This window comes from Pempheris klunzingeri, chromosome 23, assembly GCF_042242105.1.
Source record: "Pempheris klunzingeri isolate RE-2024b chromosome 23, fPemKlu1.hap1, whole genome shotgun sequence".
NCBI lineage: Eukaryota > Metazoa > Chordata > Actinopteri > Acropomatiformes > Pempheridae > Pempheris > Pempheris klunzingeri.
Window position 1 is genome coordinate 12,352,267 of NC_092034.1, and position 26,237 is coordinate 12,378,503.

A 26,237-nucleotide genomic window follows, 5' to 3' on the forward strand; every position below is an offset into this window, starting at 1 on the left:
ACAAACACCTACCTCTAGACCAATGTTCTCTAGTAAGTAAACACACACACACAACCTATGAACTCAAAACAAACACTACCTGCACACACACACCTCCCTGAAGAAAACAAAAAGAGACACTGGATCATCAAGCTGTTGAAGAAAGCCATGACCACAGAGAGCAAAACCAACCTGCCTGTTTCCATGGAAACTGCTGAACATCTGGATTGCAAAGGAGTGTGGCTGAATGAACACACACACACACATATATATGTAATACACACACACTGTAGGTTCCACTGGGCACGCATCAAGTCACCCAAACAACCTCCAGGAAAATGAAGTGATCGAGGAAAAGGAAGAGGACGACAGGACGAGTCGTCCACTTCTGAGCCAAACCCGAGAGGTCACAGAGAAAGTGATGACGTGAAGAAACGAGCCCTTTGCTATTGATCTTTGCTTTAAAACTCGGGCCGTCATGATGGAGTGAAAAGGGTGCAAAGAAAGCAGCTTTGTAATGGAAGCTGTGCTGTGAGTTTGTTGTTGCAGCTTTTATCCACTTAAAGCTGTTGGTTCAAAAATGGGAAAAGAGAAGATCCGGAGATCCGACCTGTGGCTCTTCTCTCATAGCCATGTATTACTAGTGTTAACTGGAGTGATGTTTTCCTCTTTTTTTGACTAGACTTTTAAAGTGGGCCCTAGGTAGGCAGGTAGTTATTGTAACTAGTTTAGATAGTGCATACTTTATTATGATGATTATTGGCTGAGCACTAAGGAGAAAAGGAGCCTTCTGACACACTTGACTGGACTTTATTTCACACGTCGAAGTCATTAGCCACAGTTTGTTCTTCACTGTTGAAGTCCCACTGCTCCTCAGCCATGACTTTTCAGGAATATTTCCATTAGACTCTGGAGAGCAGCTGAACCAAACGTTGGCCTGTGAGTGAAGCGTGTAGAGGACAGCTGACCTTTCCAGACCTCCCACAGAAAAATAAAACGTTCTGCCAAAGTCTGCTCTCGCTTTAAAAGCTCGCTGTCCCATAGAATCCCCACATCTCCAGTCAGCTGTTGGCCATCAATGGACGCTTTGACTTTCTTACTGAGAGTTGAATGAAAATATTGATACCGCTCATGTCTTGGTGGTAAATGTGAAGCTACAGTCGGCTAACGTAGCTTAGCATGAAGACAGGAAACAGCTGACGTCTTTCTCTGTCCAAAGGTAACCAAACCTGCCTACCAGCACCTTTAAGGCTCCCAGATGAACTTGTTTGTCCACTTCAGAGATGCAGCTTGAGCTTGTGGTGCTGGTGGTGGAGCCAGGCTTGCAGTTTCCTTCAGTTTCCAGTACTTGTGCTAGGCTAAGTTAGCTGGCTGCTAGCATTAGTTTCATATTGACCACACAGACTAGAGTGGTAGTTATCTCTCAGCAAGAAAGTGTGCATTTACCAAAAGGTGTTGGAGGTCAAAGGGCATCTGAAAGAAGTCGGAGCTGTGATTTGCCTCTGAAATGTTCCTCTAGCCCGTAATGACACCAGACGACTGATGTTCCCGTGTTTACTTGCTTGGGATTTCTTTTGAACATCATCTTCCAGTCCCATCTTTCCCTTTTTCACAGTCTAATTGTGCATCGCTGCCTTTTTGCAGCAGAGCTGGGATCACACATCATGTACAAACTTTTCTTTTAACTGTGTTCAGTGCTTCTCCACTAATACAGTCTCACACCCCCTCGTCTGTCAGCAGAGGCCTTCAGTTCAACGTGGCAGAGCAGGAATCCCATCACTACGTGTTTGGCTTTAAAGTGGCTTGCCTTTTGACTTGTTTTCTTACACTTCCTCCAAAAACTGCTTGTGTTTACTGTATGTGAGAAGCTGTTTACATTGTGGAAACTGAACTGTTTGTGTTTGAGAAATGTTTTTTTAGAATAAAGAAATGACCAAATCGTACAGCATCTGTCACATCCTAAAGCAGTTTATCCACACACACCATATTAATGTCATCTATGAACTTAGTGTCTCCAAAGAATTAGTAATATTAACCTAATTTACACCTACAACTGTTACTTGTGGGCTCCATGTGCACATCATCTGTTCCCAAATGCCAGGTCTTCTGAAAACGCCATCTGTTCGCTCCCAACTGGTTCAGTCACCTGCAGCTCCCACATTCCTGAGCAGGGCCGTGGACTCAGTTGGGTTTCACCTTTGCACCAGTGAGTGAGTTAGAAGGAGCCTGTCTACAGACTGAAGACGTACAGAAAACATGAACATGACAGATTTTAAGTTTCAGGTGTGCAAAGATCCAACTCAATCAAAATCAGAGCAGCCCAGACCCCGACATGCCCAAAACATCCCAGTTAAAAGATTAACTGGGGGATCTGCCTCCGTTACTGAGAAATCAGAGTGGGTCCTGCACTATCAGCCACTCCATTCACAAAGTGAAGTGAGACTTACCTGCAGGGTCAACAGGGCCTCACAGGTTGAATCAAATCATGATTAGTGGTCAGTCAGTGTACGTGCCGAGGCTCTCCTACACAGGGGCTGCTGTCAGGACTCTGAGCATAAAAAACATTTGTACTAACATACAGTTCTTAGATCCCATGTCTGGCACATGTGAAAGTTGTAACTTTCATACAATTTCACTCTTACACAGTTGCACAGGAAGCTGCCAGTTGAATGATTTTCTCTCACAGCGCCCCCTTCTGTTAACGTGGAGCACCAACATTTGTGTCTCACATAAGACCAGTCAGCGTGCTTTCATCTGTGGTTTCTAAGGCCAGTGTCCATATTTGAAAGTTCAAAAATTGAATCATGACCAACTGGTTGAGCCATTTTTCCTTACACAAATATTTAGGGAAACCTTTGAGGTTAAGATCCCTTAAACTCTTTTTTAAATAATGCTGGTAAGTCAGCACTGAGCAGGGCATTCTGCAGCTGAAAAATCTACTGCTGGTGCTCTCTGGTGGACAAACGATGAGACTTGTTAATGACCTCAAAAAAACATTTCTAGCCTGCAGACATACACACAGGTACAGATACATATGCAAATATCCTCTGATTCACTGATCAGACTATTATTGGAAAATGAGAAAAAATAAGTAGATTTGCGAGCGGAGAAACAAACTTGCAAACTTAAAAAGTGTTTTTCAAGAATTAAACAATTCCTCTTTTCTATATTCAGACTTTTAGGCAGAATGGAGGTAAACAGGGAAGCTGCACTTCTGTCACTGATCCTGCTGAAGAGCCCATAAGCGAAGCACATACTCTCACATCATGGATTTTGGAGGCAGACTATCATTATATCATTGTTTTTATTACTATCATTGTAATTTTTCATCATTTTGTCTTTGCACAAAAAAAACAAACAAATAATACATTTTTTCAGGAGTTGATCACCCCTCCCAACCCCAAACCCACCACTACAGTTACAGTTTGCTCAAAACACATTTAAAATCAATGTAAATTACAGCAATGTAAAACAAAATAATGTAAAATAAAATCAACCCTGAAAGAGATAATATAACAGCAACAGCCAGAATAATAATTAGAATCCAATACCCAGCACCTTAATACAATGATCAACTTTTAAAGAAAAATCTGACGTATTAAAAACTGAAAGAAATAATAAAACGACAGTGTGTCATTGTGATAGAAAGAAAGAAATAAGTGTTAAGTTAGGTACAACCAGCTGACGGGACCCGGCGTCGTCCCCGTCGACCCCTTTCTCTGACCCCCGCGCACGTGTGTGTGTGTGTGTGTGTTTTTCTTCTGCTTCGACAAACTAGAGCATCGACGCAAAGAGAGACAGGAAGTGGCTTCTTCTTTGTGGGTCTGAATGTGATCAGGTGCTCGGATGCGAGTAACATTTCCCCCGAGAAGTCTCTCCTGCCTTCTCTTTCTCTTTGTCTCTCTCCACTTCAAGCCATTCTGGACCGATAAGGCCTTTCAGAAGATTAAAACAAACAAGACAAAAAAAAAGGAAAAAAAAAATATGGCCAAAGATGAATGAGCAGTAGTTGTTGCCACCAAATATGGCGTAACTCCTGTCTGCACTTGTGGGGGTTGCGTTTAATCCAATACACGACGAGATGTGTGTTAAGTGTGTGTGTGTGTGTTGAAGGTGCACTACACTGAAAAGGCAGCAATGATATGATCTGACATGACCCCTCACACCCGCCCCCCTCCTCCCCTTCCGCAAAAATCCAAATCTGTACAAACCCAAAATTTCCAACGACACAAAAATATATTATCAAATCAAAAGTAGAAGAACAAAATAATTCACCATTCGTCGTCATCCTTGTCGATTCTTTTTGTCTTTTTTTTTTTTTTTTTTTCCAGTGATCTTTTATAATACACTCACACACACACATACTGTTTGTTTACATACTCCAAAGACATCTCCTGTTTTGTGTGTTTGCTCTTTGGGAACATGTGTAGCAGAGATGGGGGGGGGGGTTCAAGAAATGCATCGGTTCGGGGTTGACATTCTGGATATGAAGGCGTGATGCCAACCAAAGCTATACCAACATTAACAAAATAAACAGTACAAATAATCATTTCGCCTTTATGTGCTGACGTACGCAACGAAAACAAACCCCAAACTTAACTCTATAGAGAAAGGCAACATAAAAATCCATCAGTGACCCCGTTGGTCAACTGTCCTTCCCTCCCCAGTTTCCTGTATGCCCCTCGTTTCCAGTGCACAACTCTTTTTAAAAGCCGTAAGAGAAGGAACCTAAAAAACAAAACAAAAACAAGAACGGACTTGAAGCCAGGTCAAAGCCCGAACAATCGATGACGACATCAAGTCTAACTGGCCTCCTCGAACTTGATGGCCTGAGAGAAATTAAAAATGAGGAAGAAGAAAGGAGTGAAGAGGTGAGGAAGATGGATGTGTTTGTGCTGAGTTCACTTAAGGAATTAGAGAGAGAGGGTGGCGCGGTGTGTGTGTGTGTGTGTGTGTGTGTGTGTGTGTGTGAGGGGAGGAGGGAGGTGGTGGAAGGATGGATCAGATGGGTTTTTAAAAGTTCATTTTGGGGCGGGAGGGGAGGTTTGTGCGGGCAGGTGGAGGCCGGAGAGGGTCCTTAATCCAACAACAGCAGAGTTTGTCCATCCAAAGTCCATCTCTGGGTGTGTGTGTGTGTGTGTGTGTGTGTGTGTGTGAGACAGTGGGCTTCAGCGACCAGAGTCCTGGCTCAGTTGGAGTCCATTCAGTTTTGGAAAATCAGAACAAATTCAATCAAAACTCCTTTGAGTTTTCCAGCAAAATAAGGCTCTGAACTTTCTGTCAATCTTCACCGCTTGTTAGAGATTCAGAGAGAAAAGTAGAAGTTATTTATTTATATTTTTTTTTTCAGCGATTCCTTCACGCTCTTTGTCCTCAATCCAACCCCCGTTTTTTACCCGGTCTCCCCCACTACCCAAAAAGACCTGGCAGCAGAACCGTGCAGAAAAACTGAATAAATAGCAGGAGGAAGTGACAGGAGTGGTCAAAGTGATCATAGTGTGACTTCTAAAAACAGAGAGAGCAGATCAGACATGCAGAAGAGTGGAACGTCTAAGTAGAACGTGACAAAAAAGAAAAAAAAAGAAAAAAGAAAAAAACCCAGCAGGGAAGAAGACGATCTCGGTCTTTAAGTACTTCACAACTCAGAGAAAATCAGCTCAGAGTTTCTAATGGCAGGGCCTTGGGAACTTGAGGAACAAAACTTTTAGAAAAGAAACGTTTTCTAGTCTCAGAGAACTGATAGCCCTACTTCAGACCTTTGTCCAGATAACAATCGTGTTATTTTAAGTGATCCCACCCTTTAGCTTACCTCCTGTCCTCCACGGTGCCCCCACCCTGCTTACAGCATCATCTTTATCCTCGCCATCACCCCCTTCGCCCTCCCAACTCCACCCTTTAATCTCAACTCTTTCCGCCGCTCCTCCGCACTCACAGTTTGAGCTCGTTGGCAATCTTTGAGGCAATGTTCTTGAAGGCGATGGACGTGCCCGAGATACGTTTGAAGCGCACGCCGTTAAGGGAGAGCCGCGGCAGCTTGCACACCTCCATCTCCCACTGGACGAAGTCGTCGCGCGCCGGGTTGCCCGACACGCACAGCAGCATGTAGCGCTCTCGCAGCTCGTACTCGCAGCTGTTGGAGTCGAGCACTTTGCGGATCTCGCGCATCATCTCCATGGGCTCCATGGACGACGTGGTCTTCATGGACCAGGTGAAGCGGAGCGAGCGTGGCTTGGCTGAGTCCTTCTGGCTGGCGATGGCTGGAGGGGTGCCGGTGCCACCTGAGGGGGGAAAAAAGGAGATAGAAGTGATAAGAGATGGATGCATGACACAAGAGTGATAAAAGAAAGGAAGAGCACGGAATGGACAGATAGAAGAGGGGGGGAAGTTAACAGTTGTGAGATGCCAAGAGTCATGCAAGAACGTGGCAAAAGACAGGAAGAGAAAATAAAGATAGGAGGACAGCGATGGCAGAGGAAAACAAGGCAGAAAAGGGAGCGAGGGCAGAAAAACATTAGCAAGTGTGGGACAAGACAAGCGAGACGAGCAGAGAAACAAGCAGAGGCTTGACATTGTACGCAGAATGACTGCAATTTTCTCCAATATAAAACCCAATGAAGACAACAGTCCGAGTAAGAACTGATCACCATAACGTGAACGACATCACAGCTTGATGAAGTCTTGCAGAATCAGGATGTGAAGCTTTAAAAACTCTTCAGTGGAATGAAAGAAGTGGAAATGACAGAGGTGTTCCCTCAGTCCTTAACTTGATTAGAGTACTCAAGTCATTTAGAACTGCACCTCCATAAAGCTGGGGGACACCTGTGAGACTAATTTTAAAAAGAACAGCTAAAATCAGATAAATAAGTGGCACAAATAGTTAAAAATGGCCCAGAGACCGAGGTGGGAGCTTCAAAATGCTTGTTCTGAACAACTCACAGTTCAAAACCTAAAACTATTTAACATACTACAATATATAACAGATGAAAAAAGTTAATCCACATTTGAGAAGCTAGACGAATGTTATGGCTGTTGGGCCTTTTGTCATATTCCTCCACTTCTATGCAAACACTCGACTGTCATCAATATTAGAAAACTGTAATGAAAGCCAACGTACCAGTGTTTCCAGATCCTGGTGAGGAGTTGTTCTCATCGTTGTTGGACGAGGAGGAGAGAACACCACCAGACGTCTTCTCTGACTTGTCCACTGTGCTGCTCAGCATGGATCTGGGTGAGGGATGGGAGGGTGGAGGAAGACAAAAAGGACAAGGAAGAAAGGGTAGAAGAAGAGAAAAGGGAGGTCAGGAGAGGCAAGGGAGGAGGAAGGGTGAGGGTGGGGCAGGTCAGGAGAGAGGAGGATGAGATAAGAAAAGAGAGAAAAAGAAGAAAAGCGTGAGGATTGAGAGAATTATTTAAAAAGTAGAGACAAAAAGGGAGAGAAGGAGGAGGGAGAAGTGGAGGGATGATTGAGAGGAAGAGGGAGATGATGAGGTCGTGGAAATTAATGAAGACAAAAAGCAAAATTTCTTTAAGTACCCCGGGTGCGTGTTTGTGTGTGCGTGCATCTGTCAGGTTGCTCAAATGTGTGTGGATTTATATTTGTGTCATACTGTGAATTTCAAGTCTGCTTGCACACAAACACACATTTGGGTACTTTGATTCTGGTTTCCCAGCACACACACGCCCGCACACACACACAAACCACCATGCAGGTCAACCTCCACACCAGCACAGCACTCTCACTCCCTGGGATGCTACCATTCACTGCTAATCTCCCGTCCCCTAATTGGTTAAGCTGCTATCACCATCACCAACCAATTACATCCCAGCTCAGCCCCCCTCTCCCAGCCATTCACAACAAGCTCAGAGATCATCTATTGATTGGCTCCAGTCTACTGATTGGCAGGCGGTTTTGGTTGAGTCTGGGGTTTTTTGGTTTTTCGGGCTGGTTTCTGTATCTCACCTGCTCCCCTCATCCCGACCCTCTCCCTCATACGGACTCCTCGAAAAAAATCAACACAAGTTTAGTCTTTTTGAGGGCTAAGGGCAACAGTTGGACTCTTAAACAGAAAGTAAATCAGCCGGCTAGACAGTCGCGCTGCTTGCCATGCCAGCCTGAATGTTCCAATCCAACCACATTGAACGTCAAAGCCAAATGTCTACTTTCCACTCCAGCTGTTCACATTTAAATCCAGAGCCACCTGAGGACTTAGCAGCCCACAGCGCAGGTCTCAAAGCCAGTCTGAGTACCCACTGGGTCAAAGGTCCTCGCTGAGGGCACAAAAAGGTGAGTGAAGAAGAGGACTGAGGTGCACCAGCCATTCATAAATCCACCACTCATTTTATGTGATCTGAGTAACTTATAGTTTCATTAGTTTTTTTCTTTTCCCAAATCTACTTAATTGAGTTGCAATTTCAGTAATCTTTAGTAATGAGTAAGTGGTTGCTAGGAAACATCTGTCCAGTCAAAAGCAATCACTTCCTGTGTGAACAGGTCACTGTAGCATCAAACAATGTTTGAAAATTAATTTTTAACATGTAGGCCAATATATGTGCACATGGAAAAATGTGTGTTTCAGGGTTAGTTGTCTTCATGCAGTTTAAAGTGAGAGGGGAGGACCTGACTACCCTAACTTAACTAACATCATTTGATCATTTATTAGCGAGCTATTGTTTACTTTCCTTCAGTTAGCTACACCAGTTAAACCTGCTAATTAGCAGGTATACATATTTCCCGACAGCTAATCTCTACATAAGAAGTAGTTTATGTGGCGTGACCCATTTTGATTTAATGCTTCCTAAAACTCCACTTAGTAAACACATACTAGATTAAGTTGGAATTTACAAAAAGCTGGTGCAATGCAGCAGCAGGATAGATCAGGAAAAGGGTGAAAGATGGAACAGAACGGGCTCAATAAAAATGGAACTGGTCTTGAACAATTTACAAAATGAGCTGATCCACATTACATGGAACGTTTGGATGAAAATTACATAGTTCAGTGTTTAATGTGAGAATTACAGTGTTTCCAGCTAGTTGGAACAGAATAGAATGGCCTGGAATGGAATGGGAGACAACAAAATAGAATGTTGGCAACAAAACATGAAATGGAACGATTTGGTACAAGATGGAATGGTTTAGAACAGAACAGAGTGGCTTGGAATGGAATGGGTTTCAACAAATGTAACGTTGCAAACAAAATAACGATTTTGACCAGGGTGGAATGGTTTGGAACAGAATGGTCGGCATGGTGAGGGCCAGTCACGCAGCTAAAGGAGGTTAGGAGCGTTATTGATCCCAGCACTGTGTTAAAACCTTTATTAGTAACATTGGATCTGGACACACACACACACACACACACACACACACACACACACACACACACACACACACACACACACACACACACACACACACACACACACACACACACACACACACACACACACACACACACACACACACACACACACACACACACAGGATACTAAGCTGTAACTACAGCCTAGCTAACACGTGTAACAGACACACACTCACATATTCCCTCTCATACTAGCAGACAAGACTGAAAACACAGAAAAGCAGACAACAATGAAGACACAAAGACGGAACGACAGTAAAACACATGCACACAATGGAAGGAAAGTGACACACATGACAGATTCAACAGTTTGTGGCCTTAAATTCATTCTGCTGGGGGAAAAAGCATCATTCCTGTTTTGCCCCATTCAAAATAATAACCAAAAACAACATGTAAAATGACTCCTGCAACAGAAACGTGATCAACAACATAGCACATGGGAAATGACAAATGGAAAACAAGTTACATGAGGTTTTCTTAAATAATAGAGGTAACTTGATGAAAAATGTAAAATTAAGTTATTTGTGCCATTTTGCATGCAATGTATGATTTAGCTTAATATGAGGGGATGCAAAAACGGCTCCCAGAGAAGGACATTAAGGGAAAACAAAAGACTGATAAAATGATTACTTGAACCCAGATCTCTCTCACTGGTTATTTGAGACTTTCATTGTCCACTCCATAGGCAAGGCAATGCAAATACATCTTACAGGAACTTATTCCTATACTCATACTCAACATAATATCCCATCTGCCCCATATATGTACATGTATTTTTAGGGCAAATTAAATTATTTCTCCCTCTCCTATTTCAAATTGAATGATTTATGAGAATCCTTAAATAGCCTAAAGCCATTGGTAGTTATATAGAAAACCTGAAAGGTAGTTCATCATTCACACTGATCATAAAATAGTATTGCAGCTTCTAACCACCAGGTGGAGCAATGGTCCACATTAAAGGAAAACTGCTCTACCTGCTGGTAAAAAGCAGCCAACACACTCAAATGCAAGTGTGTGTGAGACACATGAGGTTGTGAAATGTGTGTTCAGCATGTACATATAGAAATGTAAAATGTCAACAAGTGTTAAGCATCTAAATATAATACAAATATCTACATGAGCATGGATAGAAGATGTGTTTTACTGTAAATGTTTGAGTGTGTCAGTGCAATATATGCTTATACAGTATGTGCAACTGTGTGTATGTGTGTGTCCACAGCATGAAAAGGTCTTTTCCAGCCAGAGTGGGTCAAAGCCATCCAGTTCTGTTTCTGCTGCTGTTAGAGAGCCAGTGCCAGAGTGAACAGGGCGATGAAAGGAAGGATGAGTGTAGCCTCCAGAAAAAGAGCGCAGCCTGAGAAACACTGCAGCCCCGTCCCTCCTGGGTCCTCTCCTCCTCTCTACCTCTGTCCTCAACTGCCAACTACAGCCAGGGGCTTATCGCTACAAGTTACTTCCACTGTGGGGTTTGGGAAACTTACACCACAAACTAAAAAGACAACTCCAGTCTCAGTGACTGATGAAAACTTGATTTTGGTAACCAAACCAATGGAAGCGGAGATGGGTGATGGTTTTAAGGGGTTTTGACTGGTGGTGTTAGCTTGGATAATGGTTAAACAATGCTTGGCACAGTGACACAGCAAGACTACAACTCTTAAAAAGCAAATATATCCTATTCCCGTGCTTCTTTACTCTCTCATATGCTTATAGAAATTAGTACATTAGTGTGGTGCTGTGTACATGGGATGACGTTATACCTTTACCTCACCAGTTTTTTTGATTTGGAGAGGAGAAACTCTACTAAGCTCAAAAGAGGGACAACATTACCTGCATCTGAAGCTAAGAAAGGGAAAAAAGTTAAGACGAGGGAGTAGTTTGATCTATTGCACCATTAGGACTCGACCTAAATATGGGATGTTATAGGGGGATATACGAGCTCACGCACACTCTACCTGGTAAATAAATGGAGAAATGTGAAGGGGGGTGGCGGGGGGGCGGTGAGGATGAGGAAGAGGTGGCTTAGAGGAACGATGGAGGGACGAAGAGGAAGTGGGGTGAGGTGTTATTGTGCTGCATGATGATGGAGTGAGTGAGTTATGTGAGTGGGCGGCTGGGTGAGGGGGGAGTTAGTAAAATAAATAAATAAAAATGGGCCAAAACACGGCACTCAAAACCAGAAGGCTCAAAAAAGGGGCCAACCACAGAAAAATAAGGAGGAGAAAAGATGAGGCTCAAGGCACAAAAGGAAGATTTCAACAAAAAGCTGCACGAAACACCAAAAGGGGAGGAAATATATATATATATATGTAAAATATATATGAAGAGGAGAATATACGTATATATATCAAGGGGTTATATATTTAACGTTGGGGATGTTGCCTACCTTCTCGGAAACCTGAACGAGAGATTTCTACAAAAACAAAAGAGGGATAAAGAAAGAAAGAGAAACAAATGTATGTATAAAAATGTATAGATTTATAACTTTCCTGTAAAAGACAAGCTGCCCTCTGAGTAGCAACCTTTAAGGCAAACTGTCAGAAAAAAAAAGTCCAACATGAACCCGCCTCACTAGGGATTGAAGCAGCAAGCACAACATTAAATAACCAAAAATAAACAACAAAAACAGAAAATCAGTGTGACTGCCGTCAACTTTCAGTCTGAATGCGCTTAAATGTGGGATTTATTGGTGTGTGAACGTGTGTACAGACATTATTAAATGCACACCAGAACACCTTAAAAGGGATTTCATGAGCTCAGTGGGAAAATTTCATTAAGAGACCCAACATGAAATGAAGCGCTCATCCACACACAGAGCAGTCCTGGGTGATCCTGAAAAAAAGTGTCAGTGAGGTGAAAAGTTCAAATGTGATTAAAAAAATAATAAAATAAATTAAAACAGAGAAAAACACCTCCTACACACACACACACACACACACACACACACTTCAAATGAGCACTGGTTAAGCAACAACTTAATCTTTGACACACATTGAGAAACTTAATCTCCTTCACACACACACACAAACACACTGATGTGTTTGAAGGACGGAGAAACGTCACTCTTCAGACCGAGCAGGAAAGTGCAGTGGAGAGGTTATATGATATGTTAATAAAAACACACAGCTTCAGCATGCGTGTGTGTGTATGTTTGGTCAAACTGTACAAATGCAACACAATCTCTCTGTCTCCACCACCTCTACTTCCTACCAGCACGCCAAGTTGTGTGTGTGTGTGTGTGTGTGTGTGTGTGTTTGTGTGTCAAGGTGTCCCCACTAGCGGTATTTATAGTTGAGGGAAAAGCGATATCTCCGGTGTAACCATGGATACTGTCGCCACGGAGCTACAGTATCTCTGAGTGGGAGGCCTAGAGAGTGGCTGTGCCTGTACCTCCGCCTTTTACACACACACACCAACTCCCAACAACTAACACCCACGCATGCAGGCAAGACGCTTGATCATTCTCAAAAAAGAAGCTAACATAATCGACAAAAATTGAAACATACGCTAATTCTCTCCACATTTCACTGACAGTGTTCGTGATGAACCTCCTAGGCAAAAATCTGAGCCTTACCCTCTCTCAGTTTTTCAGTCTTTCATTGCTCACTTGGACCTTCACCATTCACTCTGGAACCTTTACCCCTCACTTCATGTCACTTCCTCCACATCCCCCACAATCTTTGATTCTGAGGGCAGCCTGTTTACAATATCATCCTCACAGCTCTTCTTCTCGCTCTTTAAATTTTCTCTCACTGTGACTCAGTAGGGTATAAACTTCATTGACCCTCACGCATGATTTAGATCAATTTTGTCTTTACAAATTTAATGACAAATGACTCTTCCTTAGTTTTCTAGCTTTGAACAGAGTCCACTCCAAATATAAATACAACAAGCTTAGCTTTCATTACGACCAGGTACTCATGAGAGCAGTTTTAGTGCTGCAACCTGCACTAGAGGACTCAGATGAAAACTAGGCCAGACGTGGAACCAAAACCAAAATTACTCCTCACCACCAGTCACCACCGCTCCAAGCAAAATTATAGAGAAGACACAGCTGTTCCCTTCCTCTCCCTTTCTACTCTCAGCAGAGTCACTGATCAGCACAAGTTTAGTGATAGGGATGAGAAGAGACCAGCCCCTTTAAAGAAATACTCTGTAAACCAGTGGTGACATGGTCGTACAGTATGTCGTCCCTGTGAGCAAATGAGCACATGAAATGACTTGTAATGTAAACCTAGTCATTTTCTGCATCAAGCTGAAACCTCAACACTCAGAAAAAGCTTTAAACTGTATTTGTGCTGCAAAGTAGCTGGGTAATAAGTACAACAGCTGCTACCACGACTGCCTTGCATTTACTGAGCGACAAACTTTCTTCTTCTGCCACACATCCTCTCCTGTCCCATCTGTCTTCCTGTACATTCTTGGCTGTTCAGTTTTTCCATTTTCCCATCCTCCAGCCTCTCTTTTCCGCCACTCACCTGCGTACAAACTTGGATGTGAACTTGCTGAAAATCCCTGTGGCGCCGTGTGTCCTCCGGGCCTGGCTGTTGCCATGTGACAGTGACGGGGATGCAGGCCCGCCGGGGTAGGCGGAGCCCTGCTGGTCCCGGGCACCCCGCTGCTGGCCTGCGTGGAATGTGCTGCGGATGCCCACCCCCCGGGAGAAGGGTGTGTGACGGTCTGACGAGGCAGCGCTGCTGATGTTGTGGGCAGATGGGGAGGCACCGGGCGCCCGCTGAGGTGGGGCGCTATTGAGGAAGGGTGGGAAGAAACGGTGAGGGGGTGATAAAGAAAAAGCGACAGAGGAGGAATGAGGAAGGAAAGAATGAGGTGCGAAAGAGATTTAAAAGGAATAAGATGTTGGGAGGTGTGATGAGAGAGGAGGCAGAGAAGAGGAGGTGCAAATGAAGAAGAATTCAGGGTGATGGAGATTGGACAGGAGACAAGAGAAGAGAAAGAATGAACGAAAAGGGAAAGGAGACAAGAGGTGGATAAAAAAAGTGAGGTGTATGAGGTGGTGCAGGAGGAGAGAAGTGGAAAGAAGGAAGGACGAAAGGTATTAAAAGAGGGGATGGGAGTGAAGAGGAGGAGTGTGGGAGAGGAACACACAATTAGACAAACACTAGTAGAACAAAATCACTTCCTTCTGATGTTCTACTTACCTCAGTGTAAGGTCATACAAGTATCTATGTCTGATCAACGTCTGCTCACCCTGATGTTTCACATAATCCCTAAAGTCAGCCAAGTCAATATTTAGGGCCACATCAGGTCAGTCACACACACACACACACACCGATAGACACAGTTAATCCTCTTTGCCTCGACCGTAGGGCAAAGCATCACAAACCTCCAGCTCTCTCTCACACACAAACACAAACACACACATTTGCTTTGTAAGCATGTGTGTGTGCATCCTCTATGCCAGTATGTGGCAATAGTACACCTGTGGCAAACACAACAAACAGAAATGGCAAGAGCACAAACTCAAAGCACACACGCTGAAAGACAAGACAGACAAACAAGTGCAATACATGGAGAACTTAATACAAATGGACAATCCAGTGTAGGGGCTGCACTGGGACTGGGATACCAAGGAGCACAAATGTTGCATGTGCGGGACTTGGTCACACCATTTTATTTCCATCTTTTAAAGATGGGAAGCTGATTAAGTGTATTGGTTATTAACAACTGCACGTGTCATAGAGGGATTGAAAAAAAAAAGTCCCATGCAGACCCTCTAAAACACTCAACACTCCACAAGGACACAAAAAGGAGCTTTTTAGTCAAGTTTTGACTAAACAGCTAAACAACAACAGCTTAAACACACCCTTTCATTTGATGTGGATATGTTGAGGTTGTGCTCTGAGGACAAGTTATACCTACACACACAAACACACAGCTCTTCTATGGATACAGATATCAAGGAAAGAAAGGCTGGATCAGGCAGATTAGTGGGGACACATTAGCTATGAAGATGACGGTTGGTTGGGAAGGACTACATATCGCTAAAATAGCTGTAATACTTTCCAATTTGATTCCATATATAAATGCATTTCCATTGTCACTTAGATAGATTAGTGACGGAATGAAAGTATCTAAAGAAGACGCCTTAAAAAGCATGAGGTGGATGCAGGTTGATGTGTCTTCCCGGTGCAGCTGGATGATTTTTGTCATGCATACTTGATTTGCATATAGTAGACTGCACCTCTACTTTATACAAATGTGGAGCTGCCTGTGTGCAGCATCACTTGCTTCATTACAGCACAAGTATGCTAAAAAAATGGGTTGTTAAAAGTAATGTAAATCCATGAGAAGGGTGTTGATGGGGACAGCTGGATAAAACAGGAATGGATGGGACTTCAGGGCACAGACTATGTTTTGAGAAAAGGTGCCTATTCTTCACTCAGGGTACAGTCTATGTGTTGGAGTGGTACCTTCTCTCCAGCGTTCCCAACCAGGTTCTGAACAGCCCAAGCTCACTGCTGAACGGCGCATGCAACAGAACAAGACTTCAACATAGAGCAGACATAACCACGTACAGCCAGAGGGCCACCTTGACATTTGCTCTGCAGGAATTTTAGCCTGACATTTTGTCGGGGCTTTTTTTTTTCTCCACTAGACAACTGTCACAAAAAGGGTGGGGGTCTGTGTGTGCAAATGGCATATCAGCTCAGCCTCAGACAGCATTTAAGGTAGCTGAGGATCATATTCCAAGACCTTCCACCCTGTATAGTGACTCAGGGGACTAAAACTCAAAATATCAAAGTAGCCCATGAAACAGACACTGTCAAGCAGGCAAGCTAGACAACAAAGCCAAACACCAACAAAGCACACACACACACAGGGTTTATACAGATGACCAACAAGACAGAGTCACATCATCACTTCATGTCATTCATTCAATGTGACAGTATAGTTAATTCTTAATAGACTGAGATTTCCCAGGCAACTTCATAACTGAGTTGGGTTGACATAGCAGACAGAGATTGTATGAGAGAGCATTTAACAACCCTTGAGAACAGAAATCAGAGGCTGTTTAAAAAGGGACGTCTTTACATTGGGCTAAAATTCACTTTTACCAGCCACGGGAAATCCTTTTGTCCATAAACACAACATGTCAAAAAACAACATGGAGGACAATATCAGCACATCCACACATGCATTAGATTACTTACACAGAAACATGCACTGACACAACTATCACATCTGCATTTTGTCTGGTTCTCCCCAGAGTATGTTTTGAAAGTAAATATATCTTTAATGGCAGAATAACAGAATATTTAAATGTTTTTTTTTTTTTACCACTTACCTACACAGCCTACCAGTACCGGTAGACTGCGCAGGTGAGTGAGGCTCAGAGAGGCAAGCTAATGCATCACTAGTTGTTAAAGGGACAATCAGACCCAACATTTGATGAAAAGTGTTGTTTTGTTAGTTTGAGGTTCTTTAGGAAACTGTGTTTAGTGTATCAGACTTATTATATTTAGAATAAAATCTAGTATTTTGTGCTCAAACAAAATCAATTCAATATTTTGGTAAATGTCTTAATTGTTCATTTTTTCCTTCAATAACACTTTTTTGGTTATATTAAGATATTATCATACTATGATTGTGTTAATCTACTGTTGTCTATCCATCTACATAGATAAGGGACATCTATGCTTGCATGCATATAAAACGTGTCATCTTAAGCTGCTGTTTACATGAAGTAGCAATGGGACACTTTTTTTTTTTTAAATCACCATGATAATGATGCTGTCCAAACTGTGGCCCTCTGACCTTTGACAGAGACTTTCGCAATCTGCATTTTTCAGGCCAGCTGGCCACTGTAGTTGGCCATTTAGCTTAGGGATTACCTGAAAATGTGAACATAATGTGAAATAATGTGTTCCTTTTCCTTCCCTACAGTGTTAACATTACAAAGCCTATCCCTTAGCTTGTAAGCTACAGTTAACAGATGACGGTTGTTTACAAAGCGCCCCTGACGGCCTAGTGGCTTAGAAGTTATAGGGGAATTTCTGGCTATATCTCCCAAGACTTCCTTTAATAATAAAATAAGCTTGAGGTCATGCCTTAAATGAACGAAAATGCCTGAGATGACAGCATACAATACTTCTATCCTGTACTGTTGACAGAAAGTTTCTCGGAAATGACATCTCAGCGTCTTTTGACCTAGAAGGCAGATGTACAGCACACCTCATGATCAAGCCAGCCAGTAACCCAGCTCATATGGCTGGGTTATTGGTTCGATTATTATCCCTGCTGCTCCATAAAAGTCTCCTTCTGAATTAGTCTGTTTCTCCCGACAGGAAACAGAACAAGTTAAAAAAAAAAAAAAATCTCTAAAGTGAAAAACCTGCTCATCTTGTTCAAGCTCTGACTGTTCAGTCATGCCCACTGGGTAATGTGAGGATTGAGAGTGACTGATTGGCCATAGACAAGATGTCAACGACTCCACACTGACTTTAGCTTGTACAGCTTTCTGAGCACAACAATCTACTTCCTGGCTGTTGCTAAGTAACTGGTAATTCTATGATAGCTCGTCTTCAAAATGTTGGACATCTCACCATGGTGATGTTACCGTGATAAATATACTGTATATACACAGTATATATGTAGATATTCAGAACAGTGCCTCTTCAATTGTAAATCAAACTACTTTTTTGCCTTCAGATAAGGTAGTGTCATGTAATCTCTTTGCGGCAAAACTAATTCTACTTTTACTTCCTTGTTCTGGCTTGCCACAAGGGAAGAAATGGATTGATTGACGGCGGGGAATTTCAGTAGATTTAAACTGCATGTTTCTAAAAATCCCCATGTGCTATCCATCATAAAAACAATACATGGGTATAATTTTTACAGATCAGACTAGTTACCATCGGTTTCACAAAGTTCCATTTTGATAACATTTTGACCTCTTGAATATGTTGACAGTCTGTTGCTACATTTTTCTTAAAATGTATTTTAAGTATTGCAGGAGGTGATTTTAGTTGATTAAAAGAGTATACTAAAGGTGTAAAATATTTCTGAATAAATGAGATAGTGAAACTCATCTTTTTCTCATTTATGTACAAGAGGTGACTGTTGGCAAGCAGGGGTGTTTGTGTTACCAGGTGGCAACCAGGTCACTGCTGTATGCCAGGATTTGTCAATGTGTGAATAAAAGGTGATCAAAGAGTTGTTTTTCCAAAAGTCTAGCAGTGATGGAAAGTTTCAGAGCAAAAAAAAAAACACCATCTTCACCTCTCCTTTTTCTTTTTTGTCCATTGAGTTCTTGCGGGAAGGATGATGATCTGTGCTGAGTAAAGTGGTACGTGCTGAAAGGGGCTGAGAGAGCTGAGAGCGTGTGTGTGTGTGTGTGTGTGTGTATGAGTGGTGAGTGAGTGAATGTATGAGACAGAGTGTGAATGGGAGACTTGCCTGGGCCGTGGTGCGTGCAGGTCAGAGGGGCATGGATGATTGGAGGAGGACAGGGACTTGTGGTGACGGGGACGCGAGGAGGAGGAGGAGAGGACGGCAGCGGCCGAGGCAGTGGAGGCACGGGAGCCCGGAGTGTTTAGGCTAGGAGGAGGGGGAGGAATAGGAGGAGTGCCCCGCCCAATGCACACACGCACACACACACACACACACAAACGTGGACGACACAGGACAAACGCACCAGTCACACAATCAGATGCACATAAGTGTGACGCATACACACAGTCACACACACCGGGCGGGGTTTGTGTGTGGGTGGGCAGGGAGGTGAGGTGGAGCATGGTTAGAAGCAGCACTTATCAAACACAGTAAGGGGGAGGGAGGGGGAGGAGTAGGGGGGAGGGAGAGGAGAGCAAAGAGAACAGAAACACAAGTGGAACAACAGAGGAAGTAGAGACAAAAAGAGACAGAAAACACAGCAAAAGGACTTGAACGAAGAAGAAAAGTTGGTCTTTTTCGACTGCTAGTGCTGCTTCATCTTGGTTTAGCAAAAATCAATCACAAACCACAATGAAAGCCCTACTGTGTTCTTGTGCTTTCATCTGTTCATGTAAGATCTACCCCAAACAAAAAGGCAGAGCACAAAAGACCAACTTCAACACATACTTTTCTATTGGCTGGCAAGACTGAAAACACACTCAAGACACATGTGGACTAAGTCAGGTTACCAATATTACAGAAATGTGCAAAGCAACAAAACTCAGGACAGTATTTCACTAGTCAGTTAATCAGCAGGTCTACAAATTGGAAATACATGTCAAATAAATACAGTTTGAGGTGCTTGGAAAAGTTGACTCAAACCACATTTTTGTATCCATCTTTGTTTTTTTAATCTTTTGTGAAGCAAACTGCATTGTTCTGCAAGTACTATGTTAAAGGAATAAAGTTTTATTATACAATACACATAATAAAACTTTCTAATATAGTAATTATTATTGGTTTCATGGTTTTATAGACTTGACCTGTCTGTCTACTTTCCCTCCCCCCAATCTAAACTGTATCTGCAAGAAAGAATATTTTATTGAATTAGTTATGCAAAACAAAAATGGCTACTTCCTGAACCTTCGGTTAATCAGCAAGGTTGCTACGGGCTACAAAGCTCTGCACATTACTGACAGCTCTAACTCGACTTTATCCATACACAGAAACCAACACAGTGAGAGACAGGGGAGAGTGGTACCAGAGAGAGGGAGAGAGATAGCTGGAGAGAGAGCAGAGGAATGAGGAATGAGAGAGCCAACGAGAGAGAGGGGTACATTTATAGAGGTCAACCAAACAGCTGCTAATTACACTGAAAACAAACACAGAGCAGAGTGAAACACACACACTCTTTCTGATGGGGATTAGTTTGGCTAGTGATGGAAAAATAACTGCATTCACTGGACAACCCAGTGTGTGGCAAGAGTTTGAGCATGTGTGACATGTATGTTTAAGCCGTGTGTGTGTGTCAATGGGTTTGTATGTGTATGGCCTCAGTGTGTGCATTTGTGTGTCCGTGTAAGCCTATTAAGAGGCAAGTACAGGGACCATATAGTGCCACTAAGTTTAATATTCCATCACAAGTCTTCCTAAGCTCCTTAGAGAGAGAGGGGAGAAAAAGAAAGAGAAGAAAGATTATTATAAAGACAAGAGGGAAAAAAAGAAAAGAAAGGAGGTGCCAAGAAAAATGTGAGTGACTTAAGATCCAGAGGGACAAGAGCGCAGACGAAGATAAAAGAACACCAAATCAAGGAAATTAGAAAAGGACAGAGAGGGGGAAAAGGAGAATTGGGGACGGGACGAGGGTGTAACAAGTATAAAAGCCCAAACTTCAAAGCATTAATGATGATCAAATAAAGTAACTTAAAAAAAATCAAAGCAGATGACAACCACTAAGTTAGCAGAGCCTACCATTGCTAATAGACCCAAAGTACTACAAAAAATAATTCTGTCTCAAATGACCACATCGTCACCATGTCACGCTTTGCATCAGAGATGAAAAAGAGAAGAAAAAAAAGTCTCAAAACTAATCAGACTTCACAGCTTTAACATGGAGTCAATTTAGTCATTTGAATATGTTGTATGTAGGGCCCAATGTTGGGAACAAAGTCGTCATTTGAGACCGATACATGAACAAGCAATAAAGCAGTAATGACAGTGAACAATGCATCACAGTAGGGATTATGGTTTGTCTTAACGCTTATGACAAAGCACACAAAGCATATGGCTGGTTAAGCATGGGTGATGTGAGCGTTGTTGTGTGTGTGGACGCCTATGAGGTGTATTCAGCAGCAGAGGCTTACGCTCGCCCCAAGCAAGCCAACTCCTATATGGACAAAAAATTGTTTTATCCATATTGGAATTGTACAAAGTGGTTGAGGAAGAGATGGGAGCGGGAGGGATGAGTTACATTTAGGAAGGATGAGGTGAGAAAGGGGAAAAGGGAGGGAATACCACACTCCGCAATATCTCAACCCAATGAAGGAATGGGGAAAGAAGGGGGCTTGACTTGCGATTTTATGTATTATAAGTATTTATTATATTTTCTCAAGAAATCCTTTTTATTACTAAAAGATTATTGTCTTTTGCTAAAACTTCTATCCCTTGTTTGACTTTGGGCAAAAACGTTATGTTGATTCAACCACAAGTTTGAGGAAGTCAAAGTTAATGACAAAAAACTTTTTATTAACTTTTATGTAATGAACAGAAAGAAGGATAAGAGAACGACTGTGTCCACTTAAATCAACCTGCATAAGCGTTGTGGGGGTGTGTTTGTCCATTGAACCCTACTTCTGCTCTGACTGGCAGGCCTCCATCAGAGCATCATGGGTAATCTGTAATCTACTGGAGGTTTGGCCTAAATTCCCAAGGGTGCCTGATTTCCTTGCCCAGGAGGGCTCACCCCGCCCTGGGGGCAACACTGTGGGCCTCCCTGAGCCAGCTGGCAGAGCTCTGGAGAGTACCAGCCAAGGTCTGTGATCCAGTCACTGAGACAGCTGTGGGACTGCTTCATTCACAAACCACGGTGAGTGTGTTTGTATTATGTGTGTTAGCGAGGAAGCAGTGCAGCCTCACAGCAACTGCTTGAGTTTCCAGTGATGAGAGAGAAAAAGTGTGTGCGGGAACAATTGTATGTGACCATACTTGACCTTGTCTTTTTAAAAATATCTCTTTTTACTTTGTGTGTGTGCGTGTGTGTGCGTGTGTGTGCGTGTACCTGTCCTTGCCGTTCTGGATGCCCTGGCCCAGCGTGGCTCTCTCAGTCAGAGGAGAGTTCCGACTGCGACCTGTACCGGTGGACAGGATGCTATTCTGAAGGGAGAGAGGAAGAAAAAGAATGTCAGAGATAAAGAAATGTTTAAGATTGAGGGCAGAGTTAAATACGGTGGGAGATCAATGCAGTGGACAGAGGATGGAAAAATAACATTAAAGTTTACCAATTATTACTGGAAAGACCTTGAGCAAGACAAAACCACCTCAGTTATCTTGAATTGTCATTTAAAGGCCCTGCACTCCCACATGGGTGTTTTCCATCACCCTGTCAGATTCATTATCTGCTCAGGCTCACGTTGGGCGAACCTATCCTGGGAATTACATGATCTCACCGAAGCCCACAAACTAATAAAAATGATTAAAGTTCAAGTTGTCCTGCCCTAACAGGGTGTGACAAAACTGAAACTGCAGTGCAGGTGAGGCCATTTATTTTAATTAGTTAAATAAATAACTACCATTAGTTTTGATCTTTTGAGCCCTGCATAAGATAAAATGTGTCTGACAATAGCGGACACTAAAGAGCCTTCCAGGTAAGTGCAAGCTTTTGAATTTCACTAAAATTCAAATCAAAGCATGTCAGCATTTGTGAAAGCTGTTTATTCACTACAACTGTGTGTAATTTGTTTGTCTGTGGATCTGTGAGTCTGTATTTGGTAATATGTATGATGCAGAGACCACAATACACTGATGTACTGTTTTTGATAGAAACTTTTGAGTGTTGAAAATGTTATGTTAGCCATGCGGGTGTTTGGTCTCACGGTGGAGGGCGTGGCACTCTTCTTGCGGTCAGAGGAGACCAGAGGGCTGGCCGGCACCTTGGTAGTGGAGCTGCCTGATGAACCTTTCCTCCCAGAATCCTCCACTGCAGTCCGGTTGTCTGCTTGACCCCCCCTCTTAGAGTAGGTGGAGCCTAGAGCAAGAATATAGAGAGAATGCTTCAAAGCGGTCATCACTTGCTGTGCTCCAACCTGCAACATTTCCCCCATTCCTCCCATCAGCAGCAGCAACATCATCTTCTCTAACACTCATTTGTCGCTTGTTCTGGCATCACTCATCTCCCCCGCTCCATCCGTGTCTTCTTTCTACTCCACATCTACATCACCCAGGTCATCTCTCTTCCTTCACCCATACTCCAACATATAAACCCCTTCCATTGTTATTCAGACAAATTTTCTTTTTCATCCATGATACTGCTGGCTCTTTCCACCACTGAGCTCCTGAAAAATGACCATCTGAAACTGATCCCCATCTCCGTCCACCTTTTTCTGCCCCCCTTCTCCATACTCCAATCACACACACCAATCTCACCCTGGTCGTTGGATCTGCGGTTCTGAGGCTTCTGGTTGGACGACACACTGCGCTGTACCTTAAAGAGGCAAGATGGACACATGGGTCACTTTGGCATTCTTTATGTCTGTTTACACACATATGGGGATGCCAGTATGCAAACAGAAGAGCTGCATTTACAGCCACCGTCGATCTATAGAGCTTTGCACACATGAAACCTGCAACACTGCCTCAGTCAGGCATCCGAGGAAGGCATTGGCTGCTGTAGTTTACATGCATGTAGCTCTACGATCTAAAACCTTAAAACCATGAAGATTCCCAGAGCGTGTATGTGGTCAAGTCAGTGTACTTGTATCACTGGCGGGAGGTGGGAGACTTCATTATGTGTTAGCAGAGGACATTATGTGTTCTCATTGTACCTTGTGAGGCGGGGAAGGGGCGTTTATGTTGCTTACATCACTTCCTGGCCGGGGCTTGATGCAACCTTCATCCAGCTGAGGAAAAGGAAAACAACACGTCTTAATATGTGTGCTTCAGGAGGAGATGGAGAGAGACAGTGGGGTGGCTACAACAAACTAAAAATAGAGCTGTCATGATAATACAAAAATCTTTGTTTTGCATTTTCTTGTATATGATGAACTCACAAGAGTTGGTTAGTTTGACAGTTTACTGGATAACATCAGCAGCTAAGAGAGCTCTGACGAACCAATAATAACATGGCATGATGCCGTGTAAAATGAAGGCGTGCAGGTGTGAGAAAGAAACAGTGTACCTCAGAGTTCCTATAGTCCAGTAGCAGGTATGCAGCCATCACATCATTGTACTTCTGGTTCACCAGCGAGTCCTGGATCTCCTCCTGAGAGAATCCCATCTGCAGCATGATGTCTGCACAAACAAAACCAGTTTATAATTAGAACAGTGAGCTTCCTGCAGGTCCATAATTCTCCTTAAGATAAATGGTCCTTGTGTGTGAGTGGAGGAAAAGAAAATCTGAACTCAAGTGTCTGTGTGTGGCTAAAGAAAGGAATACATTTATCATTTTTGAGTGTGCGTTCCTACCTGTCCTCCTGGGGTCCTTATAATCTGGCTGGGGTTCGATGTAGGGTTTGAGTTCTTCCTCCTCGTAGCCCACATTCATCCACCGGTCCCTCATTATCTGCTGCTGGGAGCAAGCCAAACAGACAGATACACGGAGACATGAGATGTCAAAGACAATCAAGGGGCAAAAAGCAGAGAGGGGATGGAAAGTTAAGGGTTGAGAGAGGAGACAAGAAAGAAGAGAGGGTAAAGAGATAAAGAGATGAGTACAAAAGAGTCTCCCTCAGGAGAAATTGGCCACGGATGCGAGAGAATGCAGAAGTCAGCTAAAACACGGAATTAATTTGATATTTCTTTATCTAATCTTCGATACATAAATGAATCGTCCTTAAGACGCAAACAAGGGGTGTGACTTAACAAACAGGCTATAGTGATTCAAACAGCCTGAGGAGGGTAAAAGTTTGGAATCACAACAGAGCAAAAGTGAGGCATATTAATCTGTTGGCTGCCTACAAATGTAGGCGCATCATTTGCAACCTTTAAGGTAGGTGTAAATGAGACTGCCACAGGAATAAATTCTAACACTAAAGCTTCAGTCTTCTTTCTGTATTTTTACAGGGATGCCATAACGCTTGGCAGGCCAAGCAGTGGAAATGTGAATGTTTTTAATCCAAAATCTTGAATTAAATGAGAATCTGATCAACTCAAATGGCAAGTGAAACCTGTTTGACCCATTTTTTTTCTGCCATCCCTCTGAGCAATAACCTCCTTACTACTAGTCACCATTTACCTTTAGTGCAACCAAATGTAGTAACTCATAATCCCAAACTAACAAGTGTATACTATGCCTTTAAAAAGCACTTTACACTTTAGCAACAAACTTGCATATAGCTGGTGAAATGACTTTCAGAATCACTGGTCTAGCTTTTAGGAGATGGACAAGTGTTTTCAGTCTGCAAGTTTTATCAAGCTAAATATGAGGGATTCTAAATCTGGTTGAGTTTCAAAATGACATTTTTGTCTGTGTGCGTGCATCAATACAGTGCAGTGTACCTCAAGGCTGCCTCTTTTGGAGGGGTTCAGGATGAGGAACTTTTTGAGCAAGTTCTCACAGTCCGTGGACATGTAGAAAGGAATCCTGTATTTACCGCGCAGCACGCGCTCTCTCAGTTCCTGGAGAAGGACAAGGGCATCGAGAGTCAACAGCAGACCCAAAAATCCACCTTTATACACACAATCACAATCCTTTTCTCTCACACCCTTGGGGTGCAGCACGTGCAGCAACCTCCCATGAATGTGTAGACTGCAGACTATCCAACTATTTACTGAAAAGGAAGGTCTATAAAACGGTGAATAATAAAGGAATTGATTTAGTATGTCGGTAAGCATTTCAAAAAGCTACGGTTCAACACAGTGGTAGTATAGCTTGTGGGTGATATACTTCCTGTTAGTTTGATGATGATTTCCTGTTATTTACTGTAATACAATCTATAAACATACAGAAACTCAAGCTGTTGCAGTTCACTTAACAGAGGCACCATTAGTCAGGCACAAATAATCAACATCACATTACAAGATTTGTAATTTACTGCAGTGGCCTTTAGTCACACATTACATTTCAGTGGTGCGCTACTGAATTGATTAACCTCCTCAACGTCACTCGCCTCATTAGAGGTCTTAATAAATATCATTCATTGAGACACTGAAGGATAAGTGAATGTAGTGACAGGTTTTAACACCACTGTGATGGGTATAATGAGCTTTCAGGGAGTTTATATTTTGGGGCACTGACTTAGCATACAAATCAAATTGCCAAACTGAGTGTTAGGGCTTATAAATGGCAGATTAATC

General features: G+C 42.8%; 1 protein-coding gene across 5 annotated transcripts in view; it reads right to left on the reverse strand.

The window, feature by feature from the left end:
• Nucleotides 1-3,264: 3,264 nt before the first annotated feature.
• Nucleotides 3,265-26,237, reverse strand: part of mark2b (MAP/microtubule affinity-regulating kinase 2b) — a 50,271-nt gene continuing 27,298 nt past the window's right edge. The window contains exons 9-21 of one of the 5 annotated variants that reach the window (XM_070854776.1): nucleotides 25,440-25,559; nucleotides 24,408-24,510; nucleotides 24,121-24,233; nucleotides 23,768-23,842; nucleotides 23,370-23,427; nucleotides 22,820-22,971; nucleotides 22,006-22,100; nucleotides 18,753-18,893; nucleotides 13,811-14,080; nucleotides 11,719-11,745; nucleotides 7,940-7,975; nucleotides 7,094-7,203; nucleotides 3,265-6,257 (exon numbers count right to left, since the gene is read on the reverse strand). In XM_070854776.1, coding sequence (XP_070710877.1) covers nucleotides 5,908-6,257; nucleotides 7,094-7,203; nucleotides 7,940-7,975; nucleotides 11,719-11,745; nucleotides 13,811-14,080; nucleotides 18,753-18,893; nucleotides 22,006-22,100; nucleotides 22,820-22,971; nucleotides 23,370-23,427; nucleotides 23,768-23,842; nucleotides 24,121-24,233; nucleotides 24,408-24,510; nucleotides 25,440-25,559 — 1,650 coding nt within the window. In that variant the 3' untranslated portion in view covers nucleotides 3,265-5,907. Of the gene's footprint in view, nucleotides 6,258-7,093; nucleotides 7,204-7,939; nucleotides 7,979-11,718; nucleotides 11,746-13,810; nucleotides 14,081-18,752; nucleotides 18,894-22,005; nucleotides 22,101-22,819; nucleotides 22,972-23,369; nucleotides 23,428-23,767; nucleotides 23,843-24,120; nucleotides 24,234-24,407; nucleotides 24,511-25,439; nucleotides 25,560-26,237 lie in introns of all 5 variants that reach the window. The other 4 variants (XM_070854778.1, XM_070854777.1, XM_070854779.1 and 1 more) reach the window with 4 other exon arrangements.